Source organism: Sitophilus oryzae, unplaced genomic scaffold (genome assembly GCF_002938485.1).
Source record: "Sitophilus oryzae breed Bouriz unplaced genomic scaffold, Soryzae_2.0 scaffold_1512_pilon_pilon, whole genome shotgun sequence".
Classification (NCBI taxonomy): domain Eukaryota; kingdom Metazoa; phylum Arthropoda; class Insecta; order Coleoptera; family Curculionidae; genus Sitophilus; species Sitophilus oryzae.
Window position 1 is genome coordinate 1,172,608 of NW_022146184.1, and position 21,829 is coordinate 1,194,436.

The 21,829-nt window shown below is 32.6% G+C and overlaps 1 protein-coding gene across 7 annotated transcripts in view; it reads right to left on the bottom strand.

Moving 5' to 3' along the window:
• Nucleotides 1–8,391: 8,391 nt before the first annotated feature.
• The window catches only part of LOC115878455 (lipid storage droplets surface-binding protein 1-like), a 45,600-nt gene continuing 32,162 nt past the window's right edge, over nucleotides 8,392–21,829 (bottom strand). For 6 of the 7 annotated variants that reach the window (XM_030894968.1, XM_030894965.1, XM_030894969.1 and 3 more), the window contains 5 exons: nucleotides 20,598–20,817; nucleotides 18,826–19,007; nucleotides 16,118–16,375; nucleotides 13,262–13,372; nucleotides 8,392–8,801 (listed from right to left, as the gene is read on the bottom strand). In XM_030894968.1, coding sequence (XP_030750828.1) covers nucleotides 8,640–8,801; nucleotides 13,262–13,372; nucleotides 16,118–16,375; nucleotides 18,826–19,007; nucleotides 20,598–20,817 — 933 coding nt within the window. In that variant the 3' untranslated portion in view covers nucleotides 8,392–8,639. The remainder of the gene's footprint in view (nucleotides 8,802–13,261; nucleotides 13,373–16,117; nucleotides 16,376–18,825; nucleotides 19,008–20,597; nucleotides 20,818–21,829) is intronic. The other variant, XM_030894966.1, reaches the window with a different exon arrangement.

Genomic DNA, 21,829 nt, shown 5'->3' on the forward strand with positions numbered 1-21,829 from the left:
AATAATTCAAAACAATTCAAACATAACCTAAAATAAAAGATCTCGCCGGCGCGGCTCCTGTTGTCAAATACCCGCACATGCCCATTTAAGCAATTTTTAAACGTTATCAGAGGTTATTTAGAAAGAGCGATTGGTGTAATTGATCCGCAAATTACGTCAGGCGGTAACGTTATTAGCGGGTGTTGCGTTAAAAATTGACTCGCGCATATTGTAACCATGATAAGGTACGCGTAAATACTGGATGATGTTATTCGGTTTTCCGATATCTCTCTAATAACTGTGCCGGTCAGGCGCTGTGCACAATTTTAGAGGCCATAAGTGGGCGTGCTATGTGCGCAAACTAGTAACCTAACTAGTGCCCGATTCCGAAAATTGGAACCACGACAAACAATAAAGAAAAAACAAATATTATAATCTGTATAATCTGTGGTAATACCGTAATACCATAAAAATTGTTCGTGAAGTCTCATTTTGATGTTATCTTTGCTGTATTTGATCCATGAGCAATTTAGAGTATGGTTCGCATAATTTGATTAGGAGTTTATTTAAAAAAAAATAGGTTTATTTCAAAAATTATTATTTTTTAGTCTGTGTTCCATATAGGTACGTATTTTACCTGATATTTTTAATATTATGGATCCTGAAATATATTTTTTTCAGGAGTTTTTTCCTCTAATTTCAATGTAAACATTCAGAACGTTAAAATTAGTGGTAGTCATTTTCAATCAGTATAGATAAAGTTAACAAACTTTCATCTTTTTCGACTAAATATAATTCAAAATTTACAAATAATGGCATTATGGCCTTTCATTGTCATCCGCCAAGGGAAATTTTGGTTAGAAATAAAAAGTTTATTTAATAAGATAATTAGTAGGCATTCCCTATGGATACATCTGATTATCTCGAGTTACTTCTAGGATATTCTATTAAATTTAATTGGATTGATTGTATTTTATTAATATTGTGAACGATGGTAAACTCATGAGTATAAAGTATAAAACTACTAATTTAGAAAATTAGAAATCATTAATATTTGTCTTCTCGACTACTTTATCAAACTGTTCCGTATTTTACCAATATATTTCAGGAATCAATCTTTGCAATAGTTTAACCAATCTGGTTAACCTGGTTTTGCAACCGAATACAGCTTTAGAAAATTAGGAATTTTAGCGTTGGTTTGTTCCACGCTTTGAATAAGAAGACTAAGGAAGGAGCATAATGCTATCCATGTATTCATGCATGGTGGGCGGAAAAAGCACTCTAGGGTGGGGATCCTTGACAGTTCTGTTTGACGATTCATTTGACACATTTGAATTTGATTTGAAATTTTATTTGATTTGTCAGTCTTTACGGGGCTTATTTTATGTTATTTATTATTTATTCTACTACTGATAGTTGTATAAAGGTAGTAAATCTAGATGGAAATTGTGGCAGAACTTAAATTAACAGTGACACTATCGCGATTTATCGAAAAAGGCTCTAAAATAGTTGGTTGTGTAGCGTGCGGTAGATCTCGGCAAAAATCGAGTGAAATAATGGAACAACTTTTCGCTAGTAAGTGACTATATAATATACATACGTGTAGTAAACCGATCATTTATGAAATTCACTTAAATTAACTAATTATATATTTTTTCTTGCATTTTTGCTTTTATTTACTACTTGTCAAAGATTAGATGTCAAAGAATTTAGATACGTCAATTTGATTTACCAGATTTACTTGCTTCAGTAGCGTATCGGATGTTTGTGTTAATAAATAATTATTATAACTTATCTATTTTTATTAGAATTACATATTTTTGTATCAATTTTAATAACTACCAACATTTATTCACAACGTCAAATAAAACAACATATTATTGAGTCTACCCCACGTCTACCCTATATCATAGTTTTACATTTTTTAAATAAAATTAGAACGGCACTGATAAACCGGAATTTAAGTCGGCCATATTTGAGGCCCATCGCGGTGGACCTAAGATTTTTGATATGCTCCTTCCTTAGTCTTCTTATTCAAAGGTTCCACGTATATTTGAGATAATTGAAAATAAACAAAACATCGTCGAACAAAATAATTCTAGATTAGAAAATTAAAATCAAAATTTGACTTCACCTAAATCTGAAATATTTTTATGGTTGCACGGTGTGTTTTTCTTCTATAGAAAGAATACAGTAAACGTTTTGTTTTATTACACTACAGTGAGCTACCAAAATTCGTCCTGCTAAATACACTTACAATGAATGAAATATCAATTCGAATGCACTCTAGCATATACAAGTACCTAACACCATACACAACCTCAGAAGATTTTGTTTCATACAATTGAAAAAATATTTGATATAAAAAAATATGATCTAAGTAACTTTCACTTAATCTTCCTGAATCCACCAGCTGTCAGTTCAATCTATCATTCGAACTGTTTCAATTCTAGAAAGGGCTAGGTATTTTAAAGAAATATTGACAGAAATGTTTAGTTAATTTGGGATTACAAGTACTGCAGAATACAAAGCCCCAAAAATTTACAACATTTATTAAAACGACATATTCAATGTATTTTCATCTCGAACAAGTTGAAAAACTTTGTAGGCAGATCCAACATTAGTATTCCAGAAGAAATTTTAAAAGGAATCCAAAAAACACAACTCTTTACTTTGAATTACAAATTTCTCAGAGATATCTCTTTCCGGTAATTATTTAAATAATTTTCTTTGTATACGAAGTGCACATATGCACAATGGTCAATTTACTCATCCAATGCGTAATTAAATATGTGTATTTAGTTTCACATGTTTTTAGAAAAAATAAATTCATTCTCCATCTAGACAAATTTCAGGTAAATATTATTTACTTGACGTTTGTTTCAAATTTTGTCCATTGTTTTCAATAATAGAAAATACATTTTATTCTAATCCATAATTGTTATGAAGATAAAAATACCAGTAGATTTCGATAAACAGATCTCGATATCGAGTTATTTTGGAAGATACTTAATTTTTTAACTATACAAGTATTTTTTACTAAATATATAAGAGGCAGTATTTAAAAAAAATATATAATTATTAATTGCCTAGAAAATTCAAACTAATATTTAAATTTTTTAGAATTTGTTGAACGATGCCAACTTCAATTAATTTCATTATACAGGGTCGCTGTTATGTATGGAAACGGTCGATTATTAGGTAAAATATACAAGATACCACAAAAAGTTAAATACAAAAATTATAGGGTCTTTAAACGCCTATTAGCTACTAGTAAATTTAAGTATACAGGGTAGGTCATAAAGTTGTGGCACATCAAACTTTATTTTTTTTAAATGGTACTCCCTGTATATTATTGAATATGCAATAATCGTAATACACAATGCAAATAATATAATTATTAATAATTAAATCGAATTGTTTAAGTGATAGTTTTAAAAGTCAATAACTTGGAAACGGTTGGTTTGAGGTACATTGTGTGTATTTCGATTTTTGCTTAGAATTGAAGGAAGAATTGAAATATGCAGTAATAGAACCCCCTGTATTCAATTTAAAAAAAAATGAAACTTTTATGTGCCACGACTTTATGACCCACCCTGTATACTTAAATTTACTGATCGCTAATAGATATTTAGAAATCCTATAACTTTTGTATTTAACTTTTTGCGGTACCTCCTATATTTTACCTAATAATGAACCGTTTCCATACATAAAAGCGACCCTGTACATACAACATGGGCTTTTATGTATGGAAACTAATTTTTTAGTATCTAGTGTATTCTACATAGAATACACTAGATACTAAGACTTGAAATTAAATGTTAAAAAATCTTCTGCGGTTGTGTAATTTTTTGTTTAAAATTAATGGATAGGCATCAAATGTGACAATATTAGGAGTGAATGAGAAATATTTAGATAATTTTTGTACTGTCCACAAAACAGCCATAACATTTTAACGTTTGTATAGTATTGCGAATGCAAAAAATATACGAAGAACAAAATGAAGAATGAAACGGCATTTACGTTAAAAAGAGATATTTGGCTGTTTCTTTTTTTTAATAAAGATGAGTATTGTAAAAAGCCTACATAGATATATATTTTAGTTGGCCAAAAGACCTTTACATCATGTGCATATAAAACTTATTCAGTGGAATATTAAAAAAAAACGGCTCCTGAAGAACTAAAAGTATGTTTTTTAAGAGATGCAACGTTTAAGTAGCTGTTGTTAGAAAATATAATTGGTAACTAAGTTTTATATGCATTACATAATTTGGTCTCTTATGATAGGTAATATATAAGTAAGGAATTAATTTAATTTATTTTTATACACTTTTATTATGTATTTTCTAGAAGTTTTTTACTTTTTTCTATTTATTTTTATAGAAGATTGTAGGGCAGTTTGTAGTTTTTATAACTAAACAGAGTTTTGTAGACTTCGGCCATATCAGTAATCTTAATTTGTTCTTATATTAATCAATAATTATTTTATATTATGTATTTTTAGTTAACAATATAATTTGGTTGATATTAAATAATGTAATACTGTTGTACACATATGTATTGTACATAAACAACTGAACAAATAAACAACCTATGTTTACTTAGTTTGAGTTTTTATATTTCTTATATTAGGCACCCCAGGGAACATGTTCTGTCTAAGTGTGAGGCATAATTTAGCATTAGATTTCAACACAAAAAAATAAATTTGGCACTAAATGATAATAGGGAAATATCTTTTTTAAACAGAAAAAAAAACAAAAATAATTCGGATAAGGCTGGTTTTGTTGCAGTATGATGCATATTGGCTATGAAATGAAGAACGCTGTTATTTTATATGTAAATTTTTATGGAAAATGTAATCGATCGTCATTTCCTAGCCAACTGAACGCCGTTTTTTTCGATCATACGATATTTGCATCCTCGCTTAATTTATTAAATATACTAGTTCAATAAAATTAAGTAAGGATTTGAAAAGACAATTGTAACATTGACAATAAAAAGCAAATATAAATGAATAAGTCGGATTTTTCTGCAGTAACCTAATTTGTAGTGAATTTTATATAGGAACAAGCGACTTTTAATGCAGTTTGGGATTATGTTTATGTGGATTTTATATGTGTATATATGTATATACAGGGTCCGGCAATAGTGCGTCGGGCATCTGTAGCTCTTAGAATAAAAAACTTGAGTATTTTGTTTAAGTTCAAACTTAAAGTATGTACCAGGATATATTTTAGGAAAATATTTTAACTTCTATAGGGTGGCTCAAAAAAGTGAGTGGACCTTGATGATTTTTTTTTAAATGGAACGCCCTGTATATTATTGCATTTTTGGCTTCCTTTCAGATCACTTTACATAACCCTAAGATATGAATAAATAAATTTCGATTTGTTTCAGATATATTAAAAAATAAATCAAAAATATATATTTTTCAGCCCATTCTTAAAAAAATTATTAAAAATACAAGAACTGTTCTGAAATCAAAACTATATTAAGTACTTACTGTAGATGGTCTGTACTTACTTTGCTATAAATATGAAAATCGTAAATTATACAGGATGTTCAAAATTCTACAACAAACTTTCTAAAATATAAAATAATTTTTCTTTGTTTTTTTAAATGGAACACCCTGTATATTATTTTTTCAATAGACAGAGAATTAAAAAATGAACAATTTTTGTATTTAGAGTATTTCAAAATTTTTAACCGTTTCGCAGATATTTGCGGGTTTATATTTCATATGGCATTTTCCACAGTAAATTTTTATCAAAGCCACCCAATGATTTTTCTCTCGTATTTTACCTTTGAAAGCGCCATATAAAATAATACTGCGCGTATCTGCGAAACCGTTAAAAATTTTGAAATACTCTAAACACAAAAAATGTTTATTTTTTAACTCTCCATCTAATAAAAAAATAATATACAGGGTGTTCCATTTAAAATAACAAAGAAAATTTATTTTATATTTTAGAAAGTTTGGCGTAGAATATTGAACATCCTGTATGATTTACGATTACCATATTTATAGCAAAGTAAGAACAGACTATCTAAAGTAAATACCTAATATAGTTTTCATTTCAGAACAGTTCTTGTATTCTTAATAATTTTTTTAAGAAGGGCTGAAAAATATATATTTTTTATTTATTTATTAATATCTCTGAAACTATCGAAATATGTTTATTTATATCTTAGGGTCATGTAAAGTGATCTGAAAGGAAGCCAAAAATGCAATAATATACAGGGTGTTCCATTTAAAAGAAATCATCCAGGTCCACTCATACTTTTTTGAGCCACCCTATAGAAGTTAAAATATTTTCCTGAAATACATCTTGATGCATACTTTAGGTTTGCACTTAAACAAAATTCTCAAGTTTTTTATTCTAGGAGCTACAGATGCCCGACGCACTATTGCCGGACCCTGTATATTAGGGTGGAGCGACCATATAGGTGAGAATTTTTTTGTTTTCGAAAATTAAGTTTCCTGACCGGACAATAGCTGTGATATGAAAAAATAAGGCGTCACGTATTTTTGTTTTGTTTTTTTAATTTCCCCCTCCACCGCCACAGTCAACTTAAAAATTACAGATTTTTTTTTGTTGAAAATGATCTCGCCTGAGTATGAGAAAGCTTTATTATGGAAATAGTAGTATTTTTTGTATATAAACTTTTTTCTACGACTCCCCCCTCCACCGCCACAGCCAATTTTAAAAAAATCGGATTGTTTTAAAATAATAATGCTTGAGTGTCCAATAGCTTTCTACTCAAAAAGGTATGTATTTTGAATGCACTATTTTTTTGTGATTATCTCCACGAGGCAAAGTAATAAAGGACGAATTTTTAAAAAAATATTTGTATTAAAGAAAAAACTAATTGAAAAATAAGACAAAACAAAATAAAATAATAACATAAGTTTAAAGAACAATTATTTGGTTTTAAAATTCTTTTTTGATTCAAATTTAGGCATCAATGTTCTTGAATTTATAGTTTGCTTCTTATGACTCCATCCCTCCTATCATAGCCGCAAACCGTAATGGATGCTTTAGTTACCACCTTTACTGCCCGTTCTACTGCTTGGGTATGACAAGAGAAATTCCTGATGTGCTAAAGATGAATCTTCTGGGTTTTCTATCACTTCTTTTATTAGTTCTACGGTCAGCTTTCTGGTTACAGAGGGTTCATTATAACGCAAACTTTGTCATTCAATTAAATCATAGTAGTCGTCAGCGTCAAATTTTAAACCGGATTATTAAAAAATCGAGAATTCTTCTCAGAATGGTACCAAATTCTGATCAGGATTTGACGTAGCTGCGTATAGGCGCAAAATTCTGTTTACTGTAGTCAACCACCGAGAGTGCACTAATTTTCCAGAATCACGTTTTGGCAGCCCTTCAGAGCAATTTCCACTTCTTATTGAAACGCACATGTCATATAAATATCTTTGTTCTGTGCTTAATTCCATATTCGGTAACTCAAAGTCTATTTTGGAAAATTTTACAATGGGCAGTTTTTTACAGCTACTTAAAAGTAGGACCTCTAAATGCCCTGGGACCAGATGTTTGACCGTCAAGATGTAATAAAAGATGTCGCAACGGAAGCTCGTTAGCATGCAACATGCAAACAAACCATTGAAGAGGACGATCCAGTTTTCTTTCTAATCTGGTTATTATATGCTAATATACTTGAAAAAGATCCAGAAGTATATGTGACCAATATATTTTGATCTGGGTTCTTCTACCAACACAACATGTTCTTCTACTATTGCCCTTTTTCTGTTATCTGTAAAAGTGGGCTTCTTGTCTTTTCGCCCATAAAAGTCGGTCCTAAAGGTCATTATATTTTATAGGTAATGGCACAAACTATTTTGAAATAAAAAGTATACTATTTTACGGGCAAAAACGCAATAAGTTTTAAAGTGAAAGAAAAACGTATTATTTATTTATTTATTTTTACACTACCTGAGCTTGCAAAATACTTGTCTTACTAAAACAAACATTTTTTGTAAATGATTTTTCTTCGTTAATGTTTATTTTTCACCACCACAGCGCGAAAATGTGAAAAATAAAAGTGAAGGGGTTGGGGCGGTGGAAGGGGGTGTCGAAAAATTTCCGTTTTAATTTTTAAATGATTATTTTAAAGTTCTCCGTACTTTACAGAGTCAGGCGTACTGAATATATAAAATTCATTTTTTCGCTCCACCCTACTGTATATGTATATGGATAAGGCGGGTTTTGCCCCTCATTTACTTTCTCAATAAATGGGAGTCATGTATACCTATAGTAAAGGAAATTTAATTGATAATAATTACAGCGAAATTAATTGTGAAATTGGGTTGTGTAGGCCGTAAAGCAATGCTTATCAACCAAAAGCCGATGTTTCGAGATAGTTATGCAGTTACGCCAAAAAAAGTCAAAGTATTGAAAATAGTTTAATATAATTAACAGATACAGCAGGTTAAAGGCGTCTTTTTAATATTGAAGTAAATAATTATGGACATGGACATTCCATGGTTCTTAGTTATTCAGATATTCGTGACGCCATATTTTAAATTGTTGTAAAAGTAAACCCTTGGACAGTTTAATTAATATCTAAGTACAAAAATTAGACAAATAATAATATGTAATAGTTGACAAAAGCATAATAAATAGTACAGCTGAACAATATTAGTCAGAATTGGTGACAGTACGAGATTCAAATCCGTTCTTGTTTCTGATCGCACTGGAGTGAAAGGCCTTTAGTTGCTGAACTTTGATCTGCGGTACGGATAGTACAGTTTTGGGGGTTTGTTCTGGTTGGGGTGTAGCTAGTTGTTTCGCCCATTTGTCCTATAAAAAATGAGATAATAAACATATAAATATCGTTATTAAAAATAATATTTATATAGTAAATTTTCAACAGAGATTATTATTACTGAACAAAAGTTTAATGCAAAAACATGTATGTACTCTTCAAATTTGAATTCGTTTTTTTTAATATTTGTTTATTTGGTATCTGGAAGCGTTTCCAAGTGCGTAAATACATAATTTTTAGTTTTTCAAACTTTAGAATAGCTGAAACCAGTTACCTGAAAACACTTTTCTGCTTGAAGTTTTCAAGAAAGAGAAAAACCTCTGTCTGCCCTTTCTAGATATCTTTGTTAGTAGAAATGGGGGATCTTCTGTATACAGAAAACACAAACGGGACAATATTTAATGTCCTAACCAAACTCTGAAGCAACTAAGAATGGAATAGTTAAAACTTTATATTGTCATCGAACAAATAATACCATATGCATCGTCCAAGCATCACTTAATTTTGAATTAAATAATATTAAAATGGATTTGCTTCAGAATGGTTAATCTGAAAAGTCCGTAGACAAAACTATATCAAATTGTAGCATTTTATTTAAATTACACATAATTTATATAAATGTACACAATTATTTTATTTAAATAAATCAAGTTTAAGTCCTCGCACCGAGATGGCATTCTGCAAGTACTGCTATTGTCTTTTTTTTTCTCCAAGTTTATTTCTGGCGAAATATTTCAGTCCGGTCGAAGTTTGTTGGTCACTTTATATCTGACGGTGTATACTACACTTCGTGCCTCCCTTCCCTCGCCGTATTGGCGGTAAAGGCTCAAACCGATAGAGCTATCGGCGGTTGTTGGCATTTTGCCAATTTGTTTGAGAAAACCCTCTGAGCAGAGGTAAGACTTTTATTTTTAACGTAACGTTTCCTAATACTTCTTTTTTTTGTACAGGGTTTTATTTTAGGGTACGCATTTGGTTTAATGGTAGCATTTTCTGGTGCCATTTTGTTTTTTGTACCTGACATTTGGGCCACGTTTTGTCCCTACAATTCACACCGGGAATAACGGAAGAATCTCCTGATTCCACAGCAGTTTAGGATCCTGTCTGTGTAGAGACGTTTTTATCACAATCCAGTTCCAGTAGCAGATCACCACAACCAGCTTGTGACCAGAACGGATAAAAAAAGGCCAGATCATTTCTTTTTATACAATTTAAATTCACTTGAATGCATTAAGCCCTTCAGGTATATTATATATTTGATTACTTTAGAGTCACTTTGAAATATTTTATTCATGTTATGCATATTTCTGATATCTACATAGTAAGGTTTTTTTTAATATAAAGAGGCCCTATATTTTGGTACCAAGATCGCCAGACTTTTTGCGGAATAATTAATAAAATATTAATATTCAGAAGCGTGCAGATTTAACTAACATCTTGAGTGATCTATTTTGATACATACTATTTACCAACAAACATTTTCAAACATCAAATTTTTCATAGTCTTATTTTATTCTAATTAACATTTAATTATTAATTATACTTAGTTATTAGTTTATCTCAGCGTTTCATTTCTGTAATTCCTAAAATAAGTAATAATAAGAATAAACAAAAGAAAGAGTGATCTATCAGATACCTTGTGAATACGGTGAGTCGTATATTGGAGAGACTAAACGTCCTCTAAATGTACGACTTAGCAAACACAAAAAACATGTACATAAAGATGAAACAATGAAGTCAGGTATTTTGGATCATATTTGGTCAAAACAGCTCAATATAAAGTGGTCAGAAGCCCAGGTTGTCCACAGGGAATCTCATTGGAAAAAGCGTAAATATAAGGAGGCCGTTTTTATTGCAAACAACAAGCAACATATTTAGCATTTCTAGTACGGAAATATCGATGATATGGCAACCACTGATAGAACGCACCTATGCAGGCGTTCTAAGTGGATAACCTCACGGTTGACTGCACTCAACTTCTTCACCGGTTAATGCCTGGCTGTAATATAAGTCAACCATAACAAGTGGCCGTTCTTTGCCGGAAACACTGCGACCTACGCAGCCTATTAACGGTCATTTTCTTTAACGGTCAGTGATACTTCTGACCGAAACGTTGTGTTAATCAAAAATAAATAAAGACAATGGACAAGTTCAAAATTTTTTTAGTTCGGACTTCTTTCGCCAAAAACTTCTTGCTGAAATATATCAATCCCATTTATTGATAAAATATTGTAAAAAACATATTGAAAAGCACTCGGCAATTGGAATTCGTAAACAGGTGCGTTTTAGCTTACAGCGTGTTTTGATTGCTTTGATTTTTAAACGGTTTTATTTAGCTCGACCCGTACGGTATTTATTTATTTGTTTGTTTATTTGGGTCAAAATTAGAAATTGAAATTTAAGTACCTTCCTGTTGTCAGATTGATCTGAAATTTGGTCCACACCTTTAGTTCCGATGACAATACAATATAGTAATATCAATAACATTGTAACTCTAAGATGGCCGCCGGTACAAAATGGCGGATTTTCTATTTTTCCACAACCCCCTCAATATGGATATCAAATGAAAGGGCTACACTAGTAGAATACTGTGATTATGACAAAATTTAAAATCCAAGATGGACGTCGTTACAAAATGGCGTATTAGGTGAGGGCATGAGTAGTCGTGTCCAGAACAGTTGTGACCAAGATTATGTGACGTTAGAAGGACAGATAAAAAAAAAATAGGTGATTAGATGTACCTACGTAGTTAGCGGTAGCTTTACCACCCAAGTTAAGGTAATAGGTTAAAACGTGCTGAGGACTGTATGGCATTAGGGTGGCTAAAATGTAATGTCGCAAGCGTTTTCCCCTCAAAATTGGGCGCCTCTTGTTGTATATTATAGCCTTGCCCCTCTACTGGACCTCTGGGGGGGGGTCGACCGTTAAAATGTCCATTACTCGTGGGAACAACATGGAAACAATAAATAAAAAACAAACACAAATAAAAACGAAACTACTACACAACGAAAAAGAAGGCTCGAAAAGGCGAAAGAAAAGTATAGAACGAAACGTGCAAAAGAAAGTGAAAATGAAACCTATAGTCAACTACAGAAACGAAGAGAACGGTTAGCAACAGAAACACCTGAGCAATATGATGCCAGGTTAATAGCACAACGTGAGAGACAAAGGCAGCTGGTAGAGTCAGAAACATTTGAGTGTCATGAGTCCAGGCTAGCATCACAACGTGATAGACGGAAAGAGTTGTTAGCGGCAGAAACACCTGAGCGTCATGAGTCTAGGCTGGCATCACAACGAGAGAGACAAAGAGAGTTGTTAGCGTCAGAAACACCTGAGCGTCATGAGTCTAGGCTAGCATTAGAACGCGAGAGACAGAGAGAGTTGTTAGCGTCAGAAACACCTGACCGTCAGATTGTAATAAACTATCAGGTAAAAAACCATGTAATAATGATGCACTAAATGAATTAAATAGAATGAGGAATATTCGGTAGGCATTTCCGTTAAATACTAAAAACTAGAAAATAAAAAAATCGGTAAAAAACTTTTAAGTTAAACGGTTTTATCTTATGTGCACTGTAAACTAGAAAATAATAATAACAATTAGGTATTTTGAACTTCTAGTTCAGAAATAATTTTAGTACTAGGCAGAATAGCTTTTAGGCATATTAGACTAAAATAAAAACGTGGGGCCCATTAACTATTGCTGTAATACTTTCTTCTATACTAAGTGTGGATTGCATCGACTTACTATAATCGTAACTGGAGATTTTGACAATCAATAACCAGCCGTGGCGGCTTCACCAGCGAACGCCGAGCTCATGATCTACCAAAGTATAAAGATATGCTTTGCCATAGGTAGGATTTCAGAGGGGCCCCACGTTTTTATTTTAGTCTAATATGCCTAAAAGCTATTCTGCCTAGTACTAAAATATTTCTGAACTAGAAGTTCAAAATACCTAATTGTTATTATTATTTTCTAGTTTTCAGTGCACATAAGATAAAACCGTTTAACTTAAAAGTTTTTTTACCGATTTTTTTTTGTTGGTTCGTTTTTGTTTACTTTAAATTATAGTATCTACTAGGTTAGTTTATACCTACACAAGCAAAGCGTTTAGAATGTAAAGCAGGAACAATATAATGTTTTCATGTAACTGATTTCAGTTATTCTAAGGTAAAAAAATGTTTTATTAATGTCAATTTATTCCACTAATTGCGAGGTTCAGAATGACCTTACGCGTGCGTGACATGACCTCTGTCAATTGCGGCAGATGGAGGAGGTCCAAACCTGATTTATTTGAAAATTAATTTTATAACTTTTTTCCTGCCATTTTCCGACATTTTAATTGTTATTCTGCTATTTGGCAAGGAACAAAAAACAAACAAATTAGAGATTAAAATCGACCCAGCCGTTCTCTTGAGATACAAATAATGATGTAACTTGAAGTTTTTTTTAAAGTTTACTTTATTTATTTAGATTAGAAGATTAATGTCTTACCAATACGTCAATAAGTTGAAGATTTAGTTGCTTTAATAACAGTGTTGCTGAATGTGCGTGGGATCTGATGGTTGTAGTTGTAGTTTGTTTAACCTTTTCCATGTGAGCAGTCTAAAATTAATAAGAACAAAAAATGAGTTAAGTAAAGAATAACAAAATTAAAAAAAAAGTTTTATAGGATCGCTAGATAAACAGCAATGCACTGTTGGCAACGTATGAAAAATAATTAGGATAGACACATACTAAACAAATTAGTAAATTAACAGATATTTTTAATTAGCGAAAAACCTTATGCTCGATGTTTGCTGTTGTTATTTATGTTATACGATTTTATTAAGATGTATTTTTATTTTAATTTCTTCTAACAATCGGCACAGCATTAGTTCCGGATAACTTATATTTAATTATAAATATTTATAAAATTAAGATAAAGTAATATTTTTATATAATAGAACAATGTAGAGCTTAAAACGCACTGACGGCCAGGTCGCAGCGATTTTTTACGTTTACTACAACCAATTAGTAAATATTGTTTTCAGAAATATAAAAATATCCCAGTTAACTAAAAAGCGAAGTTCCTATTATGAGCTTATTAAATGTTCTAAATTAAATAATACATTTAAAATATTAATGGTAATTACAGTAGGGTAATTAGTATAGTTTTCACACATTGTAGAGGAAAAAAAGATTATACATTGCAGAAAAAAAGAAACTTTAAATATGTTTTTTTTTACCATCGAAACTCGAAAGTATAATAACAGGTATCATACCAACCATAAATAGAGTATATCATATAAAAATATTTTGATTTTTTACTAGAATCGACCCTTCATAAAAAAGACTAGATTTAAGTTTCCCGTTGATCTAATCTGTATACTATTTCTTTGGTTTTTCTGCACGTGTGCAAAAACTACACTAAAACACTATATCTTTTAGAAAATTTTGTGGTGAATTTAAGGGATATTATCTGAGAAATTATTAATTTGGAAGAAAAGCGGCAACAAGCTGCAGAAAATAATAATATTTTAGTGCAGTCTACTGGTCGCAGCGACCAACCAACGAACGGCGGTTGTTAGTACGCGTTGTATAGTCTGTGAAACGAATAACTTTGAATTTGACAGTTCCCGCGGGCTTTTCTAGTGTTAATTTTATTAAGTTAGCAACTTGCGGCCATGCCGACGCAATGCTGTCTCTAATAGAACAGCCTCGGAGCAAGATTTATGACGTCACGCTAGTTAGATACTGCAGATTAATAAATATGTTGTAGAATAATACAAAAAACATAATTATTCCTCGTATTTTTGGTTTGTATTTTAAAATTATATAGTTTACATGAAATATACATAATATACAGTTAATAAATACAATATATAGGAAAATTGGAATAATTTCCGTTGCACGTCATCAATGACACCATGCGTCGTCTTATGGAGTTTGCTGGTGGTCGTATTATGATGTGCAACGGAAGTTATTTTAATTTCCCTATATTTCCCTATTTATAGTAATAAATAATTTGGTAAATAAACTATAAACCATACAAATGCAGCAAATGTTTTACAATATGGCTGAAATCGTACTCCATAGTCAATGTAGATAGTTTTAGTGTCAGAATAATAATTTTAAAAAATATGTGGTCATCTTTTGACAAGTTTATATTAGTTTATTAATTGCAGTAAATATTATGTGGTGTGTGGTGTGAATATTTGATATGTATTTTTTTGGATTATATTCGACACTATTTTTTTCATATGACACAACACTGATGAAGGCTATAATGTTAGCCGAAACGTTTTTTTAACCAAATAAAAATAATGAAAAACCAAATGAAAACTCAATCAGCGTTTTTCCCGAACCTAAATCCCAAGAAAATAAAAAATTTTAGAATAATTTTACATATAAAATGATAGCGATCTTTATTTCGTAGCCATCGCTGACGCCTTTTTTTCTATGATATTGTATTATTTGCAAATACATCACTATTAGTAGATATTGAATGTTTTTTGTTAAATTAGATCGATTTTCAAACCCCAAAATTTAAAATATATTTAACATTTTACCCATTGTCTTATGTACTTATTCATTATTTGTATATTGTAAAATATTTGCTGAATTTGTATGGTTCATAGTTTATTTGCCAAAGTATTTACTACTGTCAATAGGTACATATATTGTATTTATTAACTGTATATTATGTATATTTCATGTAACACATACATATTTATTAATCCGTATTATCTAACTAGCGTGACGTCATAAATCTCGCACCGAGGCTGTTCTATTAGAGACGGCATTGGTCTGATATTTAGAAATGTCAAAACCTGATGACATTTTACTTTTGACAAATATGACATTTCGTGTTGATTTTTGCAAGAAGAGGAAGAACTGTCACTTGTTATATTATTTTCCTTTTCTATTTCACGCAAGTAAAAAGAGTTACCTATCTGATTCGTTCAGGCACTCAATTTAAATAATATCAGTAACTTTTTTGATAGAGGGATTTTATATTTGCCATGTTGGTAAAAAATAACGGTCAAAATTCAAAGTTATTCATTTTATAGACTATATCATTAGATTTAATGGTATTACAGGTAGCAGAAAACTGGTCGATTTTATTTTTACAAAATTGACCATAATCTATGTATAAGTTCATTACATAAGAATGCAAAACATAAAGGCTCACTAAAATAATCAGTGCTGTCACGATCTCCTACAATTCAGCATTTTTACGATTTTAAAATATATGACATTAATGTCTAGAACTATTGGAAAATACAATCCCTAACTACCTATTCCTGACTATACATCTAGTAAACTAAACAATAACTTGTTGAAAATCTTTTAGTAAAAGTTCGTTACCTTGACAATTGAATCGACACCTCCTAGAAATTTGCCGGCCAGGCCTAGAACCGAATGAACAACATTCCTGTTAATCACGGTGACCACTGTGGCGGTGAAATTGACTAGATGGACAACGCGCCTTGCTGATTCCCTGGTCAGCAATACGATCAACTGTTCTACGTTTTCCGGGCGGGCTTGGTTCTCTGGCTCGTCCTTGCTCAAGCTGGCCCATAGTTCTTTTCCTTTTTGAAAAGCTAAAACGGGATCAGTAGCCACCTGTAATAAAAACAAATATTGAGATCGTAAAAATTAAGGAACAGTGGAGAAGAATTGTAAACTCAGTTAAAACCGACAACCAAAAAGTAAAGAGGCAACACAGCAATAAGATTTTTGAATGTCCGAAGTGCGGTAGGCAGAAAACATCACGTATCGGGCTTTTCAGTCACAGAAAAGCTCATGAAAGAAAACGCCTTGCATGACCGTCTTCTGATGCGTGTTAAATACTCGTCAGCGAGTAATGGCAGTATGTATGTTGTATGTTCGCTCGGGGGAAACATGAAGGCACCTTGTGTGATATTATCCAAAGAGGACTCCGTATCACTGAGAGATGGTGTAGGACTGTCGGGCTGAGTATCAACTCAGACAAAACCGCGATAGTGCCATTCACCAGAAGGCGAAGTCAGAAAAACTTGAAAAGAATCCAACTAGATGGAAAGAAAATACTGCAACACAGGAAGTTAAATACCTGGGAATAACCCTGGACAGTAAACTCCTGTGGAACAGGCATATTAAGAACACTACCAGCAAAGCCATAAAGGCTCTCATGATATGCAGAAGACTGGCCGGAAATAGATGGGGCTGCTCCCCTAACATTTTGCGCTGGATGTATACCATGATAGTAAGACCCATGATTACTTATGGAGCAGTTGCCTGGTACACAAAACTAGAGCAACGGACGGCAAGGCTAAACCTATGCATAGTCCAGAGACTAGCATGTGTTTGCATCACAGGAGCCATGAGAACCTGTCCAACAGCAGCAATGGAGGTCATTCTAGATCTAACACCACTGCACATTGTCATTGGTAGATATGCCAATGCGACAATGATTAGAATGGTCACTAACGGAATTAGTACTGGGAGAATTGTCAGATCAGGGGCTTGGAACACCCTCAAAAAGGAAATACCACTCCTGCAACTCCCAGTGGACGATATGCCAAGAACGTACAACTTTGACAAACATGTCAATGTAGTATTAAATAATATCAGAACTCAAGAACTTGGAATAAGAAGGATTGGAAGAGCGAAACGCTTGCCCAGCAAAAGCAGTTAAAAGACCATACCATAACTTGGTATACTGATGCTTCCAAAACCAATACGGGAACAGGGATCGGAGTGTTTGGGCCGAGAGCTAATTACTCCGAACCAATGGGCACTTACCCTAGTATCCTACAGGCAGAAATCTACGCTATCGAGAGATGCGTACAACTTATCTTAGATAGGAACTATCGGAAACAAGAAATTGCCATCTTATCTGATAGTCAAGCAGCGTTAAAGGCGATCAACTCAGTATCAATCAATTCGAAATTGGTCAAAGAATGCATAGAGAAGCTGAATAAATTAGGCAAAGAAAACAAAGTCCTCCTACACTGGGTGCCTGCTCACCAAGGGATAGAAGGCAATGAAAAAGCAAATAATCTAGCTAGGAAAGGAGCGAACACTCCACTAACTGGATCAGAACCGTTCTGCTTTCCAAGTGGTAACCAACTCAAGGCGGAACTCAAGAACTTGGAAGATTCCATCCGCAACCTGGAATGGAAATCTTGCAATGGTCTAAGACACTCGAAGAAGTTTCTGAGGGCTTATGATCAAGAAAAATCACAGATCTTCCTGGGTCTGAGTAAGAACAATCTTCGGATTGTCACGGGGTTTTTAACAGGACACTGTCTCCTCAATGAACACCTCAATAGATTGAAACTAAGAAGAAACGGCGAATGCAGATTCTGTGGGGAAGATGGTGAAACACCAGTACACCTCATCACTGAGTGCGCCGAGACGACAACCATTCGTGCCATGAACTTTGGTACCACTGATATTGGAGATGGAGAACTACCCTCTATAAAACCGTCCCAGATACTGGCTTTTGTCAAAGCCCTGGGACTGTATGATGAGTTATAATTCAAGAAAGGGGGACACAATGGATATGTAAGGTCGAAGTGATTAACCCCCCTCCCACTCATTCTAAATTCATTCTAAAAAAATGTTGTATGTTACCTGACCCCTGAGAGCGGCCCGAAAGTACAGCGTAATAGACTCTTAATATTTGACATTGGTTTTCAAAACAATAGGCTTTAATTAATTTTAATTTTTAGGTTATGTGTTAATTAATTATTATCTATATATAAAAACGGTAATTTCAGACGTAAAACATAATTGTTTTTTTTTCTTAAAGAGAGGATTCTAAATAAACTAAAAATATATGTATAATTAATTTCAATCCCATGTAAAGTGATTAAAAAGAAATCCAAAAATGCAATAATATACAGAATTTTATATTTGAGAAAATCATGCCGACTCTACAAAAGTTAATACATTTTCCTGGAATACTATATTCTAATGCAAACTTTAGGTATACGCTTAAACAAAATTCCTAGAAAAATTTATGTGACCTATAGATGCCCGATGCACTGCTATAGGAAACTGTATAATATGGTGTAAGTAAATCTTACCAACTCAGCAACATATATCAGCACATTAACAGCTTCAGCACTGTGTTCCTTCAAGGCTTTCACTTCTGCCAAAGTTCTCTTCGTCAATCGTCTTTTCAGTTTTCTGCCAAGTCTGTCCGCATGCTGAATGGTGTAGATTGCCTTTCCAGCCGGACCATCTACTGCAGGTTTGTCCACTTCTTCTATGCAAAATGGGAAACATAAGAATCGAGGGCAAATAACGACAAAAAAATACAAACGTTTATAATTCAAAAACAATCTAAAACATATTAAAAACTTGGCTATTTGTTATTGCTTTTATATTATATCGTTTCTAACTTTATCATATAATAATATCATCTCCCTTTATTATAAAAGATTGTTCTCGAAAATCAAAAGATAATAACACCTTACTTACAGTGTCAATTACTAGACACAAGAACCACTACTTGATATCATCAACAAGAATAGACTTATTATTAAATCTTCTCTTTTATATCTAGGCGAAAAAATTACTTTTTTATATTATCAATCACTTTGTTGGAAACTAGTTTGGGAAATAATGTAGGAGACAATCTGCATATAATAATAACTAGCGTGTACCAGCGACTTCGTTCGCGTCAAATTAATGATTTGTAATGGTGATGATAAAGCAAAGCAAGCATTTTCATTAACATACAAACTGGATAAAATTTTCTCACATTTATGTCAGCATGAGAAAAAACAATATGGCGATATTATTATATAACTTGGTAATATTTGAGGGGTAGTTTCATCTCGTTGGAATTTGACTTTCGAAAAATCCTTTTGCCAAAAATAAGCTTTTTACGCCAAGCAGTTTAAGCAGAATCGAAGAAATTACCCAACTAAGAACTAACCAATTCCAACTAATAAGAAATTACCCAACTTTTTGGAACACCCTGTATGATTTTTTAAAAAATTTTAAAAAATGTAAAAAAAACAAATAAATTATGCTTGTCCAAGCGTTTTCCCGAAAGACTAACCGTTTTTTAAATAACAAATATTGTAATATTTGAGGGGCGTTTTCACCCTCTTGGAATTTGAGATTCGAAAAACCCCTCCTTATCGAACCTCTACACCCCACAGTCAATCCGTTTGCCAAAAATCAGATTTAAACGTCAAGCAGTTTAAGCAGAATCGTGATTACTCAATGGTCATATTTTATGAAACACCCTGTATAAATTTATAAAAAATCTTAAAATATGTAAAACAACAAAATAAAATACACGTGTTTAAGAGTTTTTCCGAAAAACTCACCGGTTTTTAAATAAAAAATATTTTAATATTTGAGGGATAGTTTCAGCCCCTTAGAATTCGAGTTTTGAAAAATCCCTTCTTATCGAACCTCTACACCCTAAAGTCGATCTGTTTTCCAAAAATCAGCTTTTTACGTCAAGCGCTTTAAGCAGGATCGTGATTAATCAATGACCAGATTTTTCGAAACACCCAGTATACATTTTTAAATATCTTAAAATATGTAAAAAAACAAAATAAAATGTGTTTAAGCGTTTTTTCGGAAACTTGACCGTTTTTTGAAATAAAAAATATTGTAATATTTGAGGGGTGGTTTCACCCTCTTGGAATTGGAATTTCGAAAAATCACTTCTTATCAAATCTCTGCACCCTAGAATCAACCCGTATACCAAAATTGAGCTTCTTACGTTGTGTGGTTTGAGCAGGATCGTGATTAATCAGTATGTCAGTCACTTAAGGATTTTATATATTAGTATAGATTATAAAATTACACTTATTTAAAACAAGCCTATGCTCACCATCGTATCCGGAATCCTGATCATCTACCGGTAAGTATTTGTCCACATATTTGTCAGCTACATTCAATGCTCCGTCCAAAGTGTTGGCAGCATAAGTTGTATACTTGCTGGCTAATACACTGTTACCAATTTGTTTCACCGAGTCAGCACGCTTTAGAACTGGCCTCACGATTTTAGTGTTTACTGTGTCTTTGGCGTATTGTTTTGTGTTCCAGTATATCTAGGAAAAAGTAATGAATATACTTAAAACAAGTACAGACATAATAATTTTACAAAAGCGCACTAATGAATATATTTTCCATTTTAATAAGTTGTCAAAATCAAATTTCGAACTGATATGGAAAAAAAAAAAGAAAATGGATTTAAAATACACACACCGGAAAAATCTAGGGATATCATTTTATTAAAGTTAAAAATAAATGTTTTGAATAAACAACCACATATTTGTAGGCCGGTTCTTTCTACTTCGGTTGAAACGAAGTAGTCACACTAGTTATTTCTAAACTTGGGATATTTGCAGAAGTGTTTGTGCATTTTTTGTCAAATGTATAAAAAGCATCTAGCATCAATTTTTCGAATTTAACCTGTACTGGCTATGTTTTTATGATAACTGGCCAGAATTCATTCAAATAACTCTGTTTAGTATTAAACGACATTATGGAGCGTAGACATCTTAACAGAGACGAAATGCTAAGGTCCATGGATATGCTCGAAGCTGGAATACGCCAAATCGACGTAGCTAGAGCATTAAATACAAACCAAAGTGTAATATCGCGATTAAGTGCACGCTACCGTTAAAGTGGTGATGTTGCTGAAAGGCACACAGGGCGACATCGCATTACTACCCCTCAGCAAGATCATTTTTTACAATTAAATGCTCGACGCCGACCGACTCTTACAGCACCAGAGTTTAGTTTAATTCTCCAGGAAACACATAATGTAACCGTTAGTCCTGACACTGTTCGCAATAGATTAAGAGAGGTCAACTTAAGAAGCAGACGCCCCTGGAGAGCTCAACCCTTAACGAGAGGAAATCGAGAGGTACGATATTTGTGGGCTCAAGATAATGTTCAGTGGTGGAATGAACAATGGGCCAATGTTCTCTTCACGGATGAGTGACGCTTTGGAATTCATCCGGATTCGAGAAGGCTTAGGGTATGGAGAGAACCGGGAAATCTTATTCGGTTGGATCATGTTCAGGAAGTGCACCCTTATCAAGGTGGAACAGTTAT